Source organism: Gymnodraco acuticeps, unplaced genomic scaffold, assembly GCF_902827175.1.
Source record: "Gymnodraco acuticeps unplaced genomic scaffold, fGymAcu1.1, whole genome shotgun sequence".
NCBI classification, from domain to species: domain Eukaryota; kingdom Metazoa; phylum Chordata; class Actinopteri; order Perciformes; family Bathydraconidae; genus Gymnodraco; species Gymnodraco acuticeps.
Window position 1 is genome coordinate 2438721 of NW_022990558.1, and position 24400 is coordinate 2463120.

The window sequence follows — 24400 nt, forward strand, 5'->3', positions numbered from 1 at the left end:
CGACTTTCAAAGTATTATTGGGCACCCAACACTATATTGCTCCCAATAGCACTGCCAACGGTGTGGGATTGTGCGCCTTGAGACTGTTCGTAATACTGTAAAAATGTTTTATACAAATGGAGTCTATTTTTCTCAGGAAAAATTGGTAATATGATTAATGTAAGATTGACATAAAGGCTGTACTTTGAACAAAACTCATGACATCACAAATGTATTAGACTTTAACCCTCCTGTTGTCTTCGGGTCAAATCTGACCGATTTGCTAGTTTCATCAATCATAACTTTTTTGTTTTACATTCAATTGCATTAAGGCTTTATGATATCCTTCACAGTAGACATTAGAACATATACAATTGCTGATCACCACTTCCATTGCATTTTGGATGATTTAGTCAACTTTGCAACACCCATGGTGTTCCCGGTCATAAAGAAAAGGAATTAGTAACCATTAGTGATGGGTCGTGCGCGAACGATTCGTTCTTTTTGAACGAATCTTTGAAGTGAACGAGATGAACTGATTCCTCCCACAAAACGATTCGTTTGTTTGAGTCGCCGCCTTCCGCCAAAAGCTAAAGAGAAGCTGTTCGCGAACGACGAACTTAAAGAACTGGCGGAAACAGTTCAGAACTGTTACCTACAGTGTACTGTAATCAGAGCCCTCTCACCTGAGCTCTCTCTCACACACACACACACACACACACACACACACACACACACACACACACACACACACACACACACACACACACACACACACACACGAGCGGGACATCCTCCTCAACCTGTCCGCAATAAAGAGGACGGATACCTGAACCGTAGCGTCCAGCTAGTTTAGCGATAAATACACACATCGTTGTATTCTCCTCCCCCTGTCGGCCCTAAAAGCTTCAGATGGTGGATACCTGAGCTCCATAGCGTCCCGCTAATGTGAAACACACACACACACAGCGTTAGCGGGACATTCTCCTCCCCCTGTCGGCACTAAAAGCTTCAGAGGGCGGATAGCTGGGCTCCGTAGCGTCCAGCTAGCTTAGCCGCTAGCTTAGCGATAAATACACACAGCGTTGTATTCTCCTCCCCCTGTCGGCCCTAAAAGCTTCAGATGGTGGATACCTGAGCTCCAAAGCGTCCCGCTAATGTGAAATACATACACACAGCGTTAGCAGGACATTCTCCTCTCCCTGTCTGCCCTAAAAGCTTCAGAGGGCGGATAGCTGGGCTCCGTAGCGTCCAGTTAGCTTAGCGATAAATACACACAGCGTTGTATACTCCTCCCCCTGTCGGCCCTAAAAGCTTCAGATGGCCGATACCTGAGCTCCATAGCGTCCCGCTAATGTGAAACACACACACAGCGTTAGCGGGACATTCTCCTCCCCCTGTCGGCACTAAAAGCTTCAGAGGGCGGATAGCTGGGCTCCGTAGCGTCCAGCTAGCTTAGCCGCTAGCTTAGCGATAAATACACACAGCGTTGTATTCTCCTCCCCCTGTCGGCCCTAAAAGCTTCAGATGGTGGATACCTGAGCTCCAAAGCGTCCCGCTAATGTGAAATACATACACACAGCGTTAGCGGGACATTCTCCTCTCCCTGTCTGCCCTAAAAGCTTCAGAGGGCGGATAGCTGGGCTCCGTAGCGTCCGGTTAGCTTAGCGATAAATACACACAGCGTTGTATACTCCTCCCCCTGTCGGCCCTAAAAGCTTCAGATGGCCGATACCTGAGCTCCATAGCGTCCCGCTAATGTGAAACACACACACAGCGTTAGCGGGACATTCTCCTCCCCCTGTCGGCACTAAAAGCTTCAGAGGGCGGATAGCTGGGCTCCGTAGCGTCCAGCTAGCTTAGCCGCTAGCTTAGCGATAAATACACACAGCGTTGTATTCTCCTCCCCCTGTCGGCCCTAAAAGCTTCAGATGGTGGATACCTGAGCTCCAAAGCGTCCCGCTAATGTGAAATACATACACACAGCGTTAGCGGGACATTCTCCTCTCCCTGTCTGCCCTAAAAGCTTCAGAGGGCGGATAGCTGGGCTCCGTAGCGTCCAGTTAGCTTAGCGATAAATACACACAGCGTTGTATACTCCTCCCCCTGTCGGCCCTAAAAGCTTCAGATGGCCGATACCTGAGCTCCATAGCGTCCCGCTAATGTGAAACACACACACAGCGTTAGCGGGACATTCTCCTCCCCCTGTCGGCACTAAAAGCTTCAGAGGGCGGATAGCTGGGCTCCGTAGCGTCCAGCTAGCTTAGCCGCTAGCTTAGCGATAAATACACACAGCGTTGTATTCTCCTCCCCCTGTCGGCCCTAAAAGCTTCAGATGGTGGATACCTGTGCTCCAAAGCGTCCCGCTAATGTGAAATACATACACACAGCGTTAGCGGGACATTCTCCTCTCCCTGTCTGCCCTAAAAGCTTCAGAGGGCGGATAGCTGGGCTCCGTAGCGTCCAGTTAGCTTAGCGATAAATACACACAGCGTTGTATACTCCTCCCCCTGTCGGCCCTAAAAGCTTCAGATGGCCGATACCTGAGCTCCATAGCGTCCCGCTAATGTGAAACACACACACAGCGTTAGCGGGACATTCTCCTCTCCCTGTCGGCCCTAAAAGCTTCAGAGGGCGGATAGCTGGGCTCCGTAGCGTGCGTCCCACTAGCTAAAGGTAAACATAGATGGGTACATAGACTACATACTATAGAATATGAATAAATCGTCACCGATGTAGAGGATATATTTTTTATTCACTTTGAACTCGGCCAAATGGAGTTTAATGCTTTGGGATTTAAGTTAGGCCACATAGTACGTGCATCGGTTTGAAAGTATAACGTGCTAGCCTGCTGTAATACATCGTATAGTCAGGCACACATTTATGAGAAATTTAACAATGGCCAATTATATTTCTTAAATAATATGCAGCCTATTCCCAGAGCATAATTCATGGGGCAACAAGGTGAGGTGTAACATGTGTTTTAATATCATAAATGTTACGCCAGCAAACTTCTTGTACGGACTTCGGCAGTAGTGAAGACTCACTGAACGAATTAAGTACAAAGACGAATCGTTCGCGAACGTGCAAATCACCAGAAGTCGTTCGCGAACCGGTGAACGAATCAGTGAACGAATCTTTCAAGTGAACTGAATCTTTCAAGTGAACTGAATCAAAACATTCGTGTCCCCGAAGGGAATCGGAATTCCCATCACTAGTAACCATCCGGATCAGATAAAACACACGCACACACACAGAACAATTTGACACATTTCCCGCTCTTCTGTGCCCATCCCCCCACATGGATCACACCTGGCACACGCAGTACATGTTCAGTGTCTATTCTTTGTATATTTACTGCAGTTTTTCATGTATACCAGAAGTCTGAACAAGATGTACAGTTTGAAAGGGTGTTAAATGAAATTTGGTGATGATTAATGGTTTTTGTGTTAATGTAATAGCAGTTAAAACAGGACCGGTCAAATTTGACCGAACACCAAAGTAAGGGGGGGGGGAACGAAGGCAATAGGAGGGTTAAACAGCTCCTTCTGGTGACAAAAAAGGTTCATTACAACTTCACATGCATTAGTACTGCCCAGACCTGCAAGCACAATTGTATGCATACAATTGGTTGCATTCCCCTTTAAGTTGGCCAATTCTACAAATTGGTTTTCTAATTTATCTAAACCAGTGTTTAGTGTTGGGTACTTTTTCAAGAACTGCTAACTTGAACAACTCCCCACTCAACACCACCCGTCAGTAGGTTCGCAAAAATACATCCGCCAAGTTTGAAGTCCTGAAATGGTTGTCAAGATACTCAAAAGACAGACAGAGACTACTTTGACCCTAGTAAGATTGTTGTATTTGTCATTCAGATGGATATCCTTCCAAAAGCCAGTCTGGAAACCTTGGATACATCTTCAGTTGAGGCTATTGTCTTTGACCACCAGTCCCCTTCTACCACCTTTGGTGCCTTACCTCCATCACCCCCATCCCCTCCCTCACCGTCATCCACGCAATACCTGGATGAGTTAATCTCCTCAGGTGCCATCCTTTTGTCCCAGAAGCTCAGAAATCTGGAGCTGCAGACTGGTGGAAGCAGTGAGACGAGGTCAGCTCTGGAAACCTCCTGTCTCCTCACCCCGCCCAACACCCCCCACATCGTAGATCGTGTTCATTTGGTGAGGCCAGACCAAGAAAGATGGATGAATGGGGAAAGTGAGAAACTTCTCACCTCGGATGTAGATGCACATGATGAAGGTACAGCTACATCATCGTTCATGATTGTCTCCTGTTTGTCAGCAGTAACAAAAAACTAAACATGCTTTATTTTCTCCTTAGGTGGATTGGTGTTTGAATGTCTGTCTGCTCTTAAAGTAGACCGTTTTAATTCAGATTGCCCCAGGATGGAGAGATGTGTTGAACTGAAAGAGGAAATGGAGGAGGATGACCATTATGACGACAATAATGATGAGGTTTTTAGCTTGGAGCTGGAGCGAGGGGAAAGAGGACTCGGTCTTGCTCTGGTTGACACAAGGGTGACTGAAAGAGATGTAGACCAACATACAAAACAGTAGCCCATTTTCCTGCTTTTTTATGACACTTTGAATTTTCTTTCCAGGACACGCCCTTGAAGGTGAAAGGGATCTTTATCCGTGCTGTAGTGCCAGACTCTCCTGCAGCACGCTGTCAGAAGCTGCTGCCAGGAGACAGGATCCTGGCTGTTAATGGAGTCAGTCTGCTTGGACTGGACTACCACAGGTAAGAAATATTCAAATCTGAGCAAACTCATATTTAAATATCAAATACAGGTTGTTGTCTTCTACACCTCTGTGTCTCTGTTTTATCTCTTTCAGTGGCAAGGATCTGATCCAGTCATCAGGGGACAGACTGAGGTTACTGCTGGCCAGATCTGACTGGATGACTAAGGCTGTACAGACTGAATGCTGACGGCCTTTTTTTATTGTTTCTTTTAACCAAGACTCCATCAGCGCACTTGAAGATAACTATAAGATCTTGCTCAACATTGAAGCTCAGGACATGTGCCGTAATATAAGTTTACTGTATGGGTGATGTAAAGATAAAAATGCACTATAAAATTAGTCATGTCCTGTCCTTGTATTTAGTACTAGTTTGTATTTGCTTAATGTAGTCTTGAAGCGTTTTCTTTTACATTGTAACATGATATATTGATGTCTATATTTGAGTTTGTGCTCAAGTGAATTCAGAATATTGATTTCAGACTGCTTACCTTAACTTGAAATGTTTTATTAGTCATAGTCATCTTCATAAATTCTCTATAAGGCAAAGTCATTTCATTGTCACTTTCAATTATTGGTATGACCAGGTCTGATATCTAATTTGTGTTGTTATGAACGTACATATATACAAGTAAGGAGACCTGAGGCTCATCAAGTTTATTCTTTTATAATGCCAAGTCAAAGTTGATCCGAAGTTTTCTACATCAAATATCTAGAGTCTAATATCTAAGTCTGGTAATGCTGTTAGCTTGAATGTAAAAATACACACTGAATTGACAAATAAAGAAGTGAGAAAGTTGCTCTGGCATAATACCAATGACACCAATCATCTACGAGACAATCAAATCTAATTAGAGAAGTTTAATGAAAGTGTGTCTTTCTGCACTTCTGCTGCCACAAACCTCAATAACCAAATGTACATTTTAATTAGTTTAATTTAACTTATAGGTTTCTTTGCATTCTTGATTGCTGGAAAAGGCATTGTTTAAGTATCAAATTTGTAATGGAAATCTTTCATTTAGTCTTTGTAAATAGCGACAAAGTACTCTGCTTCTGCCAATTTAGTTGAAGAACATTATTTCATCTTTTTTGAATTGAGTAATGTTCTTACTATTTAGAAATACAGTATGTCAGTTTCTACATTACGACTCACTTCCTGTTACCATCTCCCGAAAGAGCCATAGATGACTCAGCACTTATCAATGCCCCTACCCCCAAATGTTGTCACTTTTTCAAATGAAGTTATCTTGGTTAAAGTTATCTTTCATCGAAGGATGGGCCCCGTCTCAGGTCGACTATTTTAATTTCCTCGCTCCTCGGTCTCACCGGAAGTTGATTTGTCTGCGCCATCTTGAGTACCATCCCATGGCTCTTATTTCTGCCGGAGGACCGAGGATCGAGGAGCGAGATTGGAGGAGCGATAACCGAGGAACCACCAGACCATCCTCCGATGAAATCCTCAGATACTCGCCCCGCCCCCTTACTGTTTATCGCTCACTGATGGGACGAGGCAGTGCATGCACTGATCTGATGCTTGACATGAGAGCAGTTTCCCAGCGGAGTGAAGAAAATACATGAACCTCACGGGAGTCACTCCTCAGTTTATACCGTGTTTTGTTTCAATTAATGTATCATTTAGTTACAAATATGTGATATATCTGAACAACAAAGTGGTCAAAAATCATTTAATTCATTTTTTGGAAACATTTTCATGATCGCTTTTTTCGTTTTACACTTTCATTTATTGTCATTTCCATTCAGTCAGTCGTTAAGTGCTATTAAATGTTAATGTGCTACATATCCACACAAACAAACAAAGTGTGCAGTCCAATGAATATTAATCTGAGTTTTGATAGATAACATATCTCTTTTTCTTCTCTCAATTATTTTTATTTATTTTGTGCACTAATCAATATTAATCAAACTATTGTTCGTATAGGCTATACATGTTAAGAATTGCGTTTATCTTTTTTGAGAATTAGTTCTTATTTTATTTTTATTTATTTGGGTCTACAACAGATGATACAAATGTTTGTGTCAGTAAATGTGTACTAACAGAGGCGGGTGTGTGTGTGGAAATAACGGGGACAGAGCTGGCTGCTGTCAGACGATCAGCTGTGCAGCGCCATCACAAACGGACGTCGCTTCACGTGACGGAAAGGACGTCCCATTGCTCTTAAAACTAATTTCCCTGGCCCCGTCTCAGGTCGGTTAAATGAAATCCTTGCTTCCCTCACTTGCGTCGTTTCCCTGCGTCTCTCCCACCAGAGAAGCATGGAGGGACGCAAGGAAACCACGAGAAGCAGGGAAATGAGTTTTAAGAGCAATGGGACGTCCTTTCCTCCGAAGCGTCACATGAAGCGACGTCCGTTTGTGATGACGCCGCACAGCTGTTCGTCTGACAGCAGGGCCCTTTCTAATTTCTCTAACTCCCCTCCTCGACTCCTATCCTCTAGACTTAGTCCCGCCCACAGGAGATGCGAGCCGAGGAGGGGAACCGAGGAGAGAGGAGGGGAAGCAGCAGGCGGTTAGAGGGCCCTTCTCACTTCGGTTAAATGGATTATTTGCGTCCCTCACTTGCGTCGTTTCCCTGTGACTAGTCCCTCCCACCAGGGAAGCATGGAGGGACACAAGGAAACCACGAGAAGCAGGGAAATGAGTTTTAAGAGCAATGGGACGTCCTTTCCTCCGAAGCGTCACGTGAAGCGACGTCCGTTTGTGATGACGCCGCACAGCTGTTCTTCTGACCGCAGGGCCCTTTCTCATTTCTCTAACTCCCCTCCTCGACTCCTATCCTCGAGACTTAGTCCCGCCCACAGGAGATGCGAACGGAGGAGTCGAGGATAGAGGAGGGGAAGCAGCAGGCGGTTAGAGAAATGAGAACTCCTCTCCTCTGAGCGGTCATTTTAAAGAGACGTCCATTAATGATGACAGGAGGCACAGCAGCCCTCTGTCTGATGGACAGATGTGTTCATGACGACTTATATTTACTTTGACTCATTCACAGTGCGGTATAATGAGACGATAACAGGCTACAGATGCGGGGACACATACACACACACACACACACACACACACACACACACACACACACACACACACACACACACACACACACACACACACACACACACACACACATGTATATATTTATATAAATATAATTCAGAATCAAACAGAGCACTCTCATAATAACGTAACACTATCAGAGACTGGATATATCCCCCCCCCCTCTCTGGTCGCTACAATGAGGGAAATAAATGACGGGCCAAAAGTTTTATTTACAAGTATTAAAAGTAAGCAGAGGACACCAAACCAACTGAGACCTGTCTGTCCGCTGCATCTACGCACTGTACAACACACACACCTACACACTGTACAACACACACCTACACACTGTACCGCAAACACACCCACTGTACCACACGCACCACTCCTAAAGCATAATCAGGCTACATCCGTTGTTTGTAGATATCTATAACTAAAGCAAATAAAGAGAGTAGGTACCGAGTGATATATATTATACACACTGCTCTGCTTTCTGCACGGACCTCACAGCTATTCTCTCAGTAAACATCGCGTTGCGATGAGAGCAGTTAATAAAATAATATCCAGGGGATGCATGCTGTTGAGAGTTTTCATAGTAGCCTATGTTTAATACTTAAAAACGAAAGTTAGTTATAATCAAATATAATCAATTATATTCTTGTATAACCCACAATGAAAATACTTCATATTTTAGGTTTTTCTATAGTTACAGTATAAATAAAACCAAGTGGTTTGTTAAGTTGAGTGTAAGGCCTATAAGAGTTATGGGTGTCTCTGATAAGAGAGTAGGCCGTTTTTTCCCTCTCCTCTGACAGCAGTTCACAGGGAGGGGGGCTCCTTACTGAAGGAGAAAAACATTGAGGCGTCAAAAAGTTGGTTATGATAGCCATAGAATATGTCTGTTCATGTCCTGTTTTCTACACAAACATGGGAAGGTGTGTCTTAGGCCATAGCCAATAGAAGATGTTGGTTGGGAATAGAGGAGGTGTTTGTTTTTTGGGTTTTCGATCCGGTTTTTTGAGCATAAAGAGACTGTTTTTTTGAGATAGCGCGAGACAGAGGGGGGATTCCCCTGGTAGACTCTCTCCCGGTAGGCTTTGTCCTTCAGAGCTGGGTTAATAGCTCTCGGTAAGGTTCTCTCAAACTTGGTAAATATCTCCTGAATTTGTTGGTTGAAATGCTGAGTGAATTTGGTTGAAATGCTGAGTGAATTTCTTTGAATGCTGAGTGAATTTCTTGGTTGGAATCAGTGCTGGAATTGGGCCGGTACTCACCGGTACGCAGTACCGGCACTTCTGGTTCTGACCCATGGAGTACCGGCACTTCTTGCTCAGTACCGGCATGCTGGCGGTACTCCGGTACTCATGCACCGTGCCAGTACTCAACACTCTCCCGCCGTTCTTATTATACATCCATATATATATATATACAGCCGCCCGGTACTCAGTAGATGCGTCATGAGGTGCCGAACGGACATTCTCATCGCTCTAACCGCTGGAGTTTCACAGCGGCTGTCAGCTGTTTACTCCTGTCATTCAAACAGAACGTGCTGGAGAGGGGGCGGGGCTTATCTTCTCCATGTAAATACTGTGGTGGAAACGACTATGTCAAAATTAACCTATTTGACCGTGATTTAATAGTAATACACGTTTCAAAATAATAATAATAATAATAATAATAATAATAATGCCGAAGTAACAACATACTGAAAACTGTTAGTAAAACCATGTTTTAATGCTTTACAATTGACATACCTATGCACGTGTGTTGTGTTTATGCAGTGCAACTCCCACCCAGTGGGTGGCTATGTAGAGTGATAGAACAGAGCAGGCACGCCCCCGAGAGAAGGAAAGCAAGTCACGTCACAAATTAGCATTTCTAAAATGTTAGCGTGGATTAATAAAAGTGCAAAAAGACAGCGGTTGTCGCCGGAAGAAACTTCAAATACAGAGAATGCTGTGCCTGTGTTGGAAATTGTGTCTGATGGGGAGCTTTCTTTGGTTGATCCTCCTGCTCCAAGTTCTAGTGCATTAGCATTAGCACTAGCCCCGCCGCCTCCTCCAGAGCCTCTAACGTTAGCTGCTGCTGGCGCAACTGCCACCACCAACACCGGGCAAAGCGATGCACCTGACTGCTGGACAACGGACCAGGTGCAATATTTTTGCAAGACCAATGCATGGCTCCTTCTTAAAGATAAGAAGCTAGGATGTCGGATATGCAGAGATGTCAAATCTTTGGGAATACACACTGGACAAGGACTGAAACTGTCAACTGAATGGGGTGAGTGTGCAGTGTCTCATTTCGGTGTTGACAAGGGCAAACAACAAGCTAGCCTGAGAAAAAAAATCAAAGAACATAAAGAATCACAAGCCCATGTAAAAGCTGCTGACATCCTTACATCTGCTTCACGTGAAACTATTCAACATCAAGTGCAGTCTATGCATAAATCTGAATTAGACACCACTATCAGAGTTTTTCGAACGGCATATAAAATTGGCAAACATAGCCGGCCATTCACAGACATGCCAATTGATTTGAATGTACAGAAACTGAATGGGCTGAACGTGGGCAGGGTTTTGCACTCCAATAAAACCTGTGGCGAAATCATCGACCACATAGCTCATGAGCTGAAGAAAAAAATGGCAAAAGACATTACAGAAAACCAAAGAAAACTCTGTGTTTTGGTCGATGAATCTACCACTATTAGTGGTAAAACGGTGCTTGTTGTGTGTCTACGCTCAGCATTAGCTGATGCTGAGCCCGAAACGTTTTTTTGGGAGCTGATCGAGTTGGATGGAACAACGGCTGATGACATCACAAAGGCGTTAATGGAAGAGATTTTAACGAGGACTTTTTAGGTCAGTGTTTCGTTTCTTTTGCATGTGATGGGGCTTCAGTCATGCTAGGGAAGAGAACAGGCGTTGCTACCCAGTTGTGTAGTAAATTCCCAAGCCTGTTTGTGTGGCACTGCTCCAATCATCGTCTAGAGCTGGCAGTTGGGGATGTGGTCAAGGAGGTCTCAGGGCTCAATCATTTCCAGATCTTTTTTGACAAACTCTATTCCTTGTTCCATGCCTCCCCCAAAAATCAGAGGCAGTTAGCGCAGTGTGCGCAAGCAGTCGGACAGCGTCTCCTGGTGATAGGGCGTGTTTTGTCCATCCGCTGGGTGGCTTCAAGTGAAAGGAGCGTCAGAGCAGTCTGGGAAAACTACCGAGTGCTTCATGATCACTTCACAAATGCTGCAAACGACACGAGCAGGGATTCCAGAGACAGAGCAAAGTACAAGGGCCTGGATGATGTGCTCACATCTGCAACGTTTGTCAGCAATCTGGGACTGATGTACGATGCGCTCACAGAGCTCAGCGACCTCTCTCGGCAACTCCAAAAAAGAGAGATGACACTGCCTACAGCAGATAGGCTCTTAACTCGAGAAATACGAGTTTTTGAATTCATGGTCACCATGCCTGGCCCACACGTGACTACAGTTCATACAGCTCTAGCTGAGAAGTCCTTCAAGGGTGTTGCCCTGCGTGAGAATGGCAGGCTTGTACAGATTCATGCAGGTCAGTTTTTCCGCAGTATGGTAGAGAATCTGAGACACAGAATGACTTCCACAACCTCCTCTCATGTCAGCACAAGAGAAATCCCATTACATGGCCGGGAGGCCCGGGACAATCAGCTAATCCAGGACATGAAAGTTATCCATCCAGGAAGTTGGCCTGAAGAGGAGTTAGACGTACAGTATGGGGATGTAGAGGTGCTACGTTTGTGCGAAGTGCTGAAAGTGGACAGAAGAGAGACTGTTCAGGGCTTTCGCGAATACAAGGAAACCAGGGCATCCCGTACACCTGCTGCCATGGAGCCTCTACTGAAAGCAGTCCGAACCATCGCTGTCTCCACTAGTGAGTGTGAGCGGGCATTCAGCTGCATGAACGATATCCTTACTGCAAAAAGGAATGCTCTCTCTGTCAGCCGACTGTCCAGCCTGGTTTTCATTAAATGTAATGGACCATCACTAGGACAGTTCAATCCGGAACAGTATGTGAGGTCCTGGCTGGCAAAGGGAAGGAGAAGTGCTGATGAAAGAGCCTGTCCAGCTCCAGCCCCTGATACTGATGTCCCCAAGGCCTTCTGGAGCCTTTTCTAACAATGTGAAGTATATTGCAAAGCAGCTCACCCAGTGAGAAGACTTTTGGCATAATGTGCCTTATTTGTACAGATCCTGGAGATAGAAGGACTTCAGACCAACCAGGGAGTTATCTGATCAGCTTGGTGTTCAATGTAACTCTTTACCATGGCTCAGACTTTGTTACTTGCAGTTACAGTTTCTCATTTTAGATTGTGCAAATTTTGCATTTGTTTTTACATGTTCTTTGTTCATGCTCTTTATCATTTTTCTGAGTTGGAAAGTTAGATTGCATCATAGTTTACTTTATACATATTTGTATTCTTCAGTGGTGAAGTATATTGCAAAGCAGCTCAGCCATGTGAGAAGACTTTTGGCACTTTTTCGTTTTTCGTTTTCTGAGTTGGAAAGTTAGATTGCATTCAAAATGTACAGAAATACTTAATTTTGTTAAAGCTTTTTATAAAAAATGCTTCTGACCAGAGCTTTGTTTCCTTGTCATTAATGTTGAACACCACCAGAGGGGCTCTCACCTGAAAGGTCTCTGCTTCATGTGTCTTCAGCAGAAGATCTAGATTTTGATTGCTATATTTTCAGTTAATATTGACCTTACTGAGCTTTAGCCATATCCGCTGCCTATCATAAAAAATGTTAAGTACAGTGAACCTTTCTAAAATATACAGTAGTAAAGAGACAAACCCACCAGCATTATAGTAGCCAAATTCTTGTTTGTGGGCTGTATATATAAAATTGACTTGAAAAAGTTGCTGATTTTAGAGTACTGGCACCTTTTTCATTCCAATTCAAGCACTGGTTGTGACTAACTGATCATGCTTGCAGTTTTCATAATGATCACTCTGTCTGTCACATTTATAGACCTAACACACTGATACAACATATGACAATCAGTTTTGTGTTTTTCAGGGCTTCCCACAACAAACTACTGGATGTCCTCATGCTGATGGTAAATGTCCACAATTTCTACACAATGAAAGTAATTAATCAAGCAAAATTAAAGGATAACAAACTCCAGTTATATAATTCCATATGAATAAATAATATTACATGCAAATGACATTTCCTGTAGGATGCTGAACTCTCTCCCACCTCTCCCCTCTGCCCCCATTGGACCTGGATCTTAACACCCCCCCCCCCCCCACCCACACACACAATATATTTATTGCTGTGCCTTCTTATTTGCTCGTATTATGATGGGATATGGTTTAATTTAGTAAATGGTTGTGTGTGAAAAATGTATATCTCTAAAATGTGTGTTGGTGTATGATCACATTTGTATATGAAAATGTCTGAAGTTCATAAAAACATTCTCAGTGTTCAAGTCAATCACTGCAAAGGGTGACGATATGGCAGAAGGTGCTATATATATATGGAATTGTGTATATATATATATATATATATATATATATATATATATATATGTATATATATATATATATAGCCGTTATATATATATATGTATATATATATATATATGTGTGTGTATATATATATATACACACAATTCCAAAGCTGGTAAGGACTCTTTCAAATTTAGCAATAATAGTCTGAAGAAAAGGACTGATAACAAAGATTTGCTCTAATATGTATTCAGTATGATAGGCTCTGTCTTAACCCCAAATAATAAAACACTAAAGTCTTCATTCTGTCAGATGCAAAAGTCTTAATTCTGTCAGATGCAATGAAAATCACCGTTTGTCACATGTAAAAACTCGCGAATGCGCAATGCATATTTTGTCACATGTAAAAACTTGCGAATGGTTCAGACGGTCTAGATGTCAATTTGGTCCTACTTGGGTTGCCGTCCGGCGTTGTCCAATATGGCGGACCATCTCGCACATGCGCACAGCAGATCGGGCAGAGCTGCAGATCGGGTAGTGACACTGACCAAGCCCCCAGGAAGTGCGCCGGACTCAGATGAAAATATTCGTGCTGGCCAAACGGCGGTACTACACTTCCGTTTGGTTGCCAGGCCCGGAAACACTTTTTCCCATTGACTTACATGGGGAAAGAGTGGTCTGTAACTCATTGGATAATTTTTTTAAAACTAAATAAACTACCCAGTATGAACACTTGTATAGCCCTTATTAAAAACATTTGTTCCTCAAGTTGTAACAATTTGCTAATAACGTTATTCTGAGAGTTATTTCCCTCTGCATTATGAACGCGCATCTAACCCACGGGACCGCGCCGCCCGGCACGTTCATGTTACGTGTCCCGACCAATCAGAGCACACTGTGCTCCCAGGGAGGGTGGGGCTGGAGCTATTGGAGCTACAACGAGCCGTTAAAGGCAGAGATATGGAAGCAAACAAGAGACAGAAGTATTCGAATTGTATTAGACACCGAATTTATAGCATTGAAAATAATTACTTTGAAAATCATGTATCTGAATGTTTTTGCTCCGAATTTACCTATGTGAAATAAAAATGTAAAAATTCAAGTGAAAAAAATTCGAATGTTCAAATTCAGATCCCAAAAATTCGACGTCAAAAAATTCGATGTCAAAAAATTCGGTGTATAAAATTCGATGTCAAAAATTGCGTTGCAGCATCATCCGGGCTACTCAGACAGGATAAGCAATCGAGCCCTAATGCAATCAAACTGACTTGGCCTATCAGAGCACGGCTTTGTCAGTCATGTGATCACAACAACCCGGGAGAAAAATGACGGAGAACAGCGGGGCTCGCCGCTCGGGTAAGTAGTCAGTTTGTGCTCTTTATCTTACAAGCAGTGAGGGCTCGACAGCATTTGTATCTTACATTAGCTAAATGAGTGAAGTAGCCTTGTGCCTTGCTGTTAGCAAGCTCCGTAGTTATCATTAATTGAAGTGAATCACAACGTTACCGTGTCCTTTTGTGTGTGGGGGGGGGGGGGGGGGGGGGGGGGGGGGGGGGGGGACGGTTTGCAAAGTAACGTAACGATCACTTCGGTTACATAAGTCAAGTAGACCATGCTACACTATACGAAATACTCTCTTACAAAAGCCCTGCATTTAAACATGTTAATGTTACTTTAGTAAAAGTATGCTAGTATAATTAGCAACAAGTGTTGTTAGAGTATTTAAAGTAGACACAAGTTATTATATTATATTATATCATTTGATTTATTGTTATTACCGATGCACGAGTTGACTTAACTGTTGTAGTTGGAGCTCATTTTGAACAATGAGCTAACTAATGATTACTTTCATAATGGTGTAATGTGCCGACTATTTTCTACATTAATAGATGAAGGTCTGGTTTGTTCAAAGTCTCAAACTAGTAGGACCAGAGCCCTAGAGACTCTAGGGCTGAGTAGGACATGCTGTCATAATTACCCAGAGTCCGAAGTGACACCTTTACAATGTTAAAGCTGTTAGATAAATGTAGTGACGTAAAAACTAAAGTATTCAAGATAGTGTAGTGGAAAAGAGATAATGTTTGTTTTTTTTAAATGTTACCAAAACAAAATCTCTTGTTTTGGACTGACAGCAATGATTCAAGAAATAGTAGATAAATAAATACACACACATCAATGTGTTGTGGATGTAACACAACACATGGTGCTCTTGAACCTGTGATGCCTCCTCCACACATTATAACCAGACTGTATCATTCAAACTATAAGTAACAGTTCTAGCTACTTGACTTCAGACAAACAATTCAAAAGACAAAATCAACACAATGTATTGAAAGACCAATCTTTATTTCTCTCCTTTTGTTTGTGTTATTAAACCCTGTCAATCTAAAAAACTGAGCAACTCAACAGTTAACTTTATATTTCTTATTGTCCAAAGCATCTATTACACTATTTGTTCCCCTCTCATATTCACAGGATGGATGATTAGAGACTTTGGGGGAGACCTCAGCTTTATGAACGTCCTGTCTGTTGCTTTGGCCGGAGAGGGCTGAGGGTCTTTCCCTCCTCGCAGGGAAAGACCCTGCAGACCTGAGGGAGGAGGACCAGACCTGATGGAGGAGGACCTGCACCACCTACAGAACTTAGCCCATGCTGGGCATAGCTGTTACCACCTGCACAGGCCTAGCCTGTCAATTAACAGATTAACATTTAGTGTAACTTATGTATATTATTTCGTTTTTATTTATTTTTTAAATGGTGATGGTTCATGCTTGATAACTTTTAGTTCACATTTCAATAAATTGTATTTGCACTCCTTTTGTCCGTTATCCTTACTGAAAATGTTAAATTACACATTCACATCTGACTGAAGATTGGTACCATTTATTTATGACGTTCCAAACTCGGCGGCACAAGGCACAAGTGATGTGAAGCTCAAAGTGCAAATGCATTTGATCAGCTGACTTTTTTTTTGCCAAACTTTATAGGCCTGACAATCACACTGTCTCTGTGCAACGTAAAACACAAAACAACACAAATGAAGTTCCTGTTAGACTACAAAACTAGTCAGTGTGCAGGTCTTTGTGTTACAATACAAGTGTCTCTTAGTGAATGTCCTGTACTGCTCTTAAATCTCATCACATCAGCTTTTCCTTTCCCTCTTGGATGTTCTTCTGGACCCTCAGAGAAAGAGAACATGGTGAAGCAGTCCTGTCTCTCAGGCGTGTCCTTTCCTAACAGAAATATCAAAAAACATATTATTGCTGAGCAAGTGTGTTATTTAAGAAAGAGGTGTGTTTGTTTGTTCATAAATATAATGATTTTTTATTTGAATGTGTTTTTTAAATCCAACAGTGTACTACAAAGATAATCAGATTATGAATAAACCGTTCTAAATTCATCAACATTGAAATAAATGTATTATTAAAATAATATTTAACTGTTATCAAAACTTAGTGCAACTGTGGAAGCTTGCTCTGTTGTCTCACTGAAAGACAAAGGGTCGCAGCTCTCACTATGTGATGTTGCTTGGTAAAATGTAAATGTAACCTTTTGCTAAGAAAGTCCACTCAACATCACTGATGTGTAGGTGATCTAGTATTCAGTCATGTTTAATGGCATGTATATCAGTGTATTGGAGTCATTACTTTATGCATTCTTTGTAAAGCATGAAAAAGGTGTACCTTGGAATCCGTGCTGAAGTTCTCTGCTGTTAGGAGTCCAGATCTGTCTCTCCTCCTCTGGTCCAGGTCTGTCTCTCCTCCTCTGGTCCAGGTCTGTCTCTCCTCCTCTGGTCCAGATCTGTCTCTCCTCCTCTGGTCCAGGTCTGTCTCTCCTCCTCTGGTCCAGATCTGTCTCTCCTCCTCTGGTCCAGGTCTGTCTCTCCTCCTCTGGTCCAGGTCTGTCTCTCCTCCTCTGGTCCAGGTCTGTCTCTCCTCCTCTGGTCCAGGTCTGTCTCTCCTCCTCTGGTCCAGATCTGTCTCTCCTCCTCTGGTCCAGGTCTGTCTCTCCTCCTCTGGTCCAGGTCTGTCTCTCCTCCTCTGGTCCAGGTCTGTCTCTCCTCCTCTGGTCCAGCCTGTCTGGATCACCTTAAGGACACTTTGAACAAACAGATGTAAAGTTACATGCGTGGGTTACAGACTTCTTTCCATGCAAACTACTTTTTATCTTCTTTTAAAAACAGGTCATAATCTTATTGTTATACTTAAGAAATGGCTGGATATCACAGTCCTTATACTGTATCAGTTTGATTGAGTATTATTGTGTAGGTCCTTTTTATTTTACTATTACTTTGGATGAGGTTTTCATGAGTCAGTCAAATTAATTTGTTTTCAAATGCCATATTCATATGTATCACACACGTAAGGGTAAGACACAAACCTATTGAACAAATGCAATGCAATGGATAAGCTTAATTTCCACTGAAGTCACAGATAACGTCATATATCATATTTAAACAAATCATTTCCTTGTCACTAAAGCATTGACTACGCTATTCATCGTCCTTAAATGCAGGAATTAAGTTACATGTTCCGTTCTACAGCCACGATAAGGCTGTTTCTCAAGTGTGATGATAATACAATTAAAAGAGGCATTGGTAATAATATTAAAAACAACAATGTTTGGGTCGTTCGTCGGATAGGCGGTTAGCTGCAATAAATAACTCCAGTTCAACAAACCATATTACAATATCTAAGGGAGCGTTATTATCTTGAAATGTGACGTTCATATTTTAAAGATACACATATTTCATTGTGAGGTTGATTTAATATACACTAAGCCTCTCTTCAACAATACATTGACGTTAGCTAGTCTATTTATGCTATAGTAGAGCATAGCGAATTTAAATGAACCTTAACAATGCATACAGTAACCTAAATAGCAAACTAACTATCTAACGTACAAAGATGACCTTATTTTAGCAACCTCGCACAGAAGCCTTTTGGTATACAGTAGCATCCCACTTAATGTTTTACACTCTTGGATGCTACGCATAGCATCGTTAGCACAGATGGAGCTACGATTGCTCAAATGCTACCCCAACTCTAAACATTCATTAACGTTAGCTTAATAAAAACACCAGTAACATAACATAAAGTACGCAGGGTTGACTTACCGAAGAAACTGCATTCATGGACGGTCTGTTTCAACGGCAGATAAATCCTATATTTGCAGGACGAATAGTCCACCAGGAGCCAACACAACAAACACGGCCGAGTTCAAGTAGTGTTCTCCTCATGCGATGAGCCGCTGTAGCATCACGGAGCTAACGGAGCTAGCAGAGAGGAGCTAGGAGCAGCAGCCCCGTTGTCATGAAGGGGGAATCTAACTATATACAGAATATGTTTTTGTAGATCCAGGCTAGAAACATGTTCATTTTCTGATGTTAAGTTGGACATTTTAACAAAGGGTCTACGGGAATTGCTCCCATCTGCATCCATCGCCTACAGTTTGCAGCATTGGGCTTCACCGCACTGTCCCGGGGTTTGCCGCTTGGCTCTGATAGGCCAGAAGTCGGTTTGATTGCATTAGGGCTCGATTGCTTATCCTGTCTGAGTAGCCCGGATGAGGCTGCATCGCAATTTTTGACGTCGAATTTTACACACCGAATTTTTTTACATCGAATTTTAAACACCGAAATATTTGACGTCGAATTTTTTTCACTTTAATTTTTGGGATCTGAATTTGAACATTCGAATTTTTTTAACTTGAATTTTTACATTTTTATTTCACATAGATAAATTCGGAGCAAAAAAAATTCAGATTCATGATTTTCAAAGTAATTATTTTCAATGCTATAAATTCGGTGTCTAATAAAATTCAAATACTTCTGTCTCTTGTTTGCTTCCATACAGAGAGTGAAATTCAGTGAATACACGTAGTTTACAGAGATGCTGTATGAGAAACCAATGTGAGTTGCGTTTATCTTTACCCATGGATGCACAATAAGAACGGATCCATATCGTCTTACTGCCATCCCACGGAGCTGTAATAATGGATATATTGCACATGTTTGCTGTAATTCATTATCATACTACATGGGCTGTATGATTAAATCTTGTACCGTAAATGTTGTATTAAATAAAGTTAATATTACCGACATTATTAACGTCCCTGTAGCTTCGTATTGCACTAAGAAGCTTATTGCACTGTATATAAATATATATATATACAGTGCAATAATTATTTCATGCTAAATGAAGCTCTGTTGGATATCACTAGATCCTGTTACAGCGTAATATAAGTACATAACGATTGATGTGTACATTAGCATCATTACTAGCTAGCCGCTAGCTGCTAACTGCCGCCTCGTTCATATCAAATCCATGATAACAACAAACCATTACCATGCTGTCATGAACGCACGGTGCTGTTACGTGTACGCAAATTGACGTGCTTGATGTGAACGAGCATTTTGGTTAAAGTTGCACATGCTCTATGAGTGCACATACGGGTACTTTTCAGGCATGCTGGGTAATCTGTGACGTTTCACTCTCTCGAAAGTTGGGCCATTTTATCATCATGCGCTAATGAGGAGCTCTCATAGGAATGAATGAGGCCCCGCCTCCGACGCTGTATCCAGTTCTTATATACATCCATGGTACTGACACAGGCACTTGACAGAGCCGTCACTCAATGTGACCACGCCCTAATTTATGCACAAACTTTAAGACCTAATGTAAATAAAAGGGTCGCGTTAGAAAACAATTCACTCACAGATCCATAATCATGAAGGTGGAATCTAACTATATCGATAATAAAATGTATGGAGCCAGGGGTAGAAACATGTTTTTTTCTGCTGTAAAGTTGGGCATTTTAACATGGGGGTCTATGGAAATTGCTCCTTTCTGCAGCCATCGCCTATCGGCCAATATATGAACTGCAGTGTGTGGCACTTCCGTATTGGCTTCCCGGCTCTACCCCACAGTTTGCCGCTTGATGGCAACCGAAAATCCCTCTCTCATCTCAGATAGAAGATATGATTGGAGACGACCAGCCAATCAGAATTGACGTTCTCGAGTTCTCCAATTGGTTGGTTTTGTGGCACATTTGTAACGCTGTGACAACTTGAGCGAGCGCAGGCAAAGCTGATCGCGCGCAGGCAAAGCTGAGCGCGCGCAGGCTGGAGAGGTCGAGCGAGCGGGGGAGAGAGAGCGCGTGCAGCGGTCTGCTTGCGCACGGACCAGGAGTTTTACGAGAGAAAATATATTTCTCTATGCTCAACATTTTTCAAGTGCGCGCTCAGAATAGAGGCACAAATATAACGCCATACACTCCAGCCAGTTACTCTGGGTTTACGTGAGGCAGAGCTCGTCCCTGCCTCACTCCCATGTAGTTGTAGCGGAGCTCGGCCAATTTGCTGATTTTGACTATAAAAAGCGATTGGAATCATACATAAATCACACTTACAACACAGATCAGTGGAGACATTTTATTATTATTACTATTTCGTTTTTCTTTAGTTGTTTTTCCGTTACATTGGAGCCTCCCCTGTCGAGCATTTTGGTTAAAGTTGCGCATGCGCTATGAGCGCACATACGGGTACTTCTCAGGCATGCCGGGTAATCTGTGACTTTTCGCTGGCCCAATCCCAAACCATTCCCTCGACCCTACCCCCCCGTCTGTAGCCACACTCGCAGCTCAACGAGGCTCCCTCCTGTCAGATGGAGGGAGTAAATACAGCAGCAAGCTTTGGGACGGCCTCCCCTCTCTCCGGCAGAAACAGGAAATGCCGTAACTGTATGTAACAACGGTTTCAAATCAGCATCTCTTAGACAAAAAGTTTAAATGAATAACTCAAATAAAACTCCAAACATCTTTCATTGTGTTTCAAAGATCTTTTAGTTTTAAACCTGATGTTTATAAGCTTCTTAGTTTTTGCAACGGTCTGTATATACACAACTTTATAATAAAATGCACACATTTACCTTTTTCTAGACTAAACACAGGTATGATCCTAAGTTAAAAACATATGAGGTTGTTAACATCGCAGTTTATCAGTGGATGTTTGCTGGAACTACTTGTAAACAGCGTGTTTCCTGACGGACACACACAGCGTGACTCCGGTCAGGTAGAGATCGGTCTAAAGTCAGCACCGCTGCAGACTCGCTGTTTGAGGGCTTGATAGCCCACTCCACACTCGTTGCTTTGGAACAGCCCTCAATATGGCGGACCCTCCGCGTGAACGCGCAAACGGAGGGGTAGGGTGTAGAATGGTTTGGGAATGGGCTGCTCTCTCAAAAGTTGGGCCATTTTATCATCACGCGCCAATGAGCAAGGGCCCTTCTCACCTCTCTTATTTTTCATTTCCTCGCTCCTCGGTCTCACCGGAAGTTGATTTGTCTGCGCCATCTTGAGTAGCGTCCCAATGGCCTTATTTTTGCCGGAGGAGCAAGGAACAATAATGGAGGAACTATAACCGAGGAACCACCAGACCATCCTTCGATGAAATCCCCAGACACTCGCCCCGCCCCCTTACTGTGTATCGCTCACTGATTGGACGAGGCAATGCATGCACTGATCTGATGCTTCTTGACATGAGAGCAGTTTCCCAGCGGAGTGAAGAAAATACATGAACCTCACGGGAGTCACTCAGTTTATATCGTGTTTTGTTTCAATTAATGTATCATTTAGTTACAAATATGTGATATATCTGAACAACAAAGTGGTCAAAAATCATTTAATTCATTTTTTGGAAACATTTTCATGATCGCTTTTTTCGTTTTACATTTTCATTTATTGTCATTTCCATTCAGTCAGTCATTAAGTGCTATTTAAAATGTTAATTTGCTACATATCCAAACAAACAAACAAAGTGTGCAATCCAATGAATGTTAATCTAACTGGGTTTTGATAGATAACATATCTCTTTTTCTTCTCTCAATTATTTTATTTATTTTGTGCACTCTAATCAATATTAATCAAACTATTGTTCGTTTATACATTTTAAGAATGGCGTTTATCTTTTTTGAGAATGAGTTATTATTTAATTTTATTTATTTGGGTCTACAACAGATGATACAAATGTTTGTGTCAGTAAATGTGTACTAACAGAGGCGGGGGTGTGTGTGGAAATAACGGGGACAGAGCTGCTGTCAGACGATCAGCTGTGCAGCGTCATCACAAACGGACGTCGCTTCACGTGACGCTCCGGAGGAAAGGACGTCCCATTGCTCTTAAAACTCATTTCCCTGCTTCTCGTGGTTTCCTTGCGTCTCTCCATGCTTCCCTGGTGGGAGGGACTAGTCACAGGGAAACGACGCAAGTGAGGGACGTACATAATCCATTTAACCGAAGTGAGAAGGGCCCTCTAACCGCCTGCTGCTTCCCCTCCTCTCTCCTCGGTTCCTCGGCTCGCATCTCCTGTGGGCGGGACTAAGTCTCGAGGAGGGGAGTTAGAGAAATGAGAAAGGGCCGTGGTTTCCTTGCGTCTCTCCATGCTTCCCTGGTGGGAGGGACTAGTCACAGGGAAACAATGCAAGTGAGGGACGCAAGGAATCCATTTAACCGAAGTGAGAAGGACCCCTGGTCTGGTGGTTCCTCGATTATCGCTCCTCCGGCAAAAATAAGGCCATTGGGACGCTACTCAAGATGGCGCAGACAAATCAACTTCCGGTGAGACCGAGGAAATGAAAAATAAGAGAAGTGAAACGCAGCCCATGTGGCGTCTCGTCGCTACGGTTATCTCTCTCTGTGTTCCCGAGAAAGTGTGTGTGAGCTCCAGCTCTACTGATCCATCATCTGTGTGTCTGGATAAACCTCTGAATGGACTGTGTGCTCTTTTTTCTGGAGCGTTTAACTCGGACTATAGGAGCTAGCATGCTAGCGGGAAACACGTTAGCAACACTAGTCAGATTGAGAGTTTGGTGGAGAGATAAACGGTGTGTTTAACGGAGTATGCAGGAAATGGTGATCTAGGAAACATGAGTAAAGTCCAAATGCTGCTGTCGTTGAAGAAGCAGCGACTCACTGCTGCTGCTGAAGAGATATTTGCTCTGTTTGAAAAGACGATAGCAGAGCTCGAGGAGGAGCTGTCTCTTTCCAAAGAGGAGAACAAGAGACTCCAGAAACTACTGGACGCTGTTTCACAGCCTCAGCTTCGGATACACAGAGCAGGTCTGTTCCCTTTACCCTTAATTAACACTTTACACTCTTCAGTAGCACTTTATTATCACATTAATAACACTTAGACCCTTTATCAGCACAAGTAAAAGTACAAACACCACACTGTGAAAATACTCCATTACAAGTTAAAGTACTGCATTCATATCTTATTTAAGTAAAAGTATGTAAGTATTATTAGACACATGTAGTTTATTATAATAATTAAAATGTATTACGGAAGAGTAACCTACCAAAATAAATATATTTATAAAAATACATAGGCCTACATTGATAATATGCCCTTTAATGTAGGCCTACTGATTTAAATATTACCATACATGTCGGCACTAGTTGGTTAAATGTGACATACATTGATACTTTAGTTTTAATGTGCTTCTTTATTCACCTTTTCTTTTCAAATGTGTAAAAGCAAATAAAAACAAATACTTTGGATTAATTCAAATTGCGCGAGAATAATTCATAAAGAAATCAATTAATATGTTCAATAATAAATTAAACACTTCTAAAATGTTACTTGATAAAGAATAGCGGAACTCGTACAAAGGTCATTAAGTAATTAAAACATTAATATAAATTAATGTAAAATCTCATCAATCAATTATTGCCAAAATGTATTTATAATATATTCTGTATATGTATACAGAATATATATTTTGAGAGAGATATACACTAGTATTAGACGCATGCAGGTTGGAACCAAAACCAAAAATCTCTAATTTGGACCCATCAGACCAAAGTACAGATTTCCAGTGGTCTAATGTCCAATCCTTGTGTTTCTTGGCCCAAACAATTCTCTACTTCTTGTTGGTCATCCTCAGTAGTGGATCTTTGCAGCAATAGACCTATCGCTAAACCACGCCCCAAATAGAATTTGTCCAATCATATCACAGCGAAAATCCCTCCTGACAGAAAACTCGGACATCACCAGAAAAGCCGTTTGTGGGGCGCATCAAACCAAAACCAGACGTCTGTGATCGAAACCACTGTGAAGAGTTCAGTTTCTA

General features: G+C 42.4%; 1 protein-coding gene across 1 annotated transcript in view; it reads left to right on the forward strand.

The window, feature by feature from the left end:
* si:ch211-176g6.2 (ras-associating and dilute domain-containing protein) overlaps positions 1 to 5292 on the forward strand; it is a 39581-nt gene extending 34289 nt beyond the window's left edge. Inside the window, exons 15-18 of the mRNA XM_034227545.1 lie at positions 3855 to 4239; positions 4321 to 4517; positions 4601 to 4740; positions 4836 to 5292. Of these exons, the coding sequence (XP_034083436.1) occupies positions 3855 to 4239; positions 4321 to 4517; positions 4601 to 4740; positions 4836 to 4929 (816 nt within the window). The 3' untranslated portion in view covers positions 4930 to 5292. The remainder of the gene's footprint in view (positions 1 to 3854; positions 4240 to 4320; positions 4518 to 4600; positions 4741 to 4835) is intronic.
* Positions 5293 to 24400: the final 19108 nt, after the last annotated feature.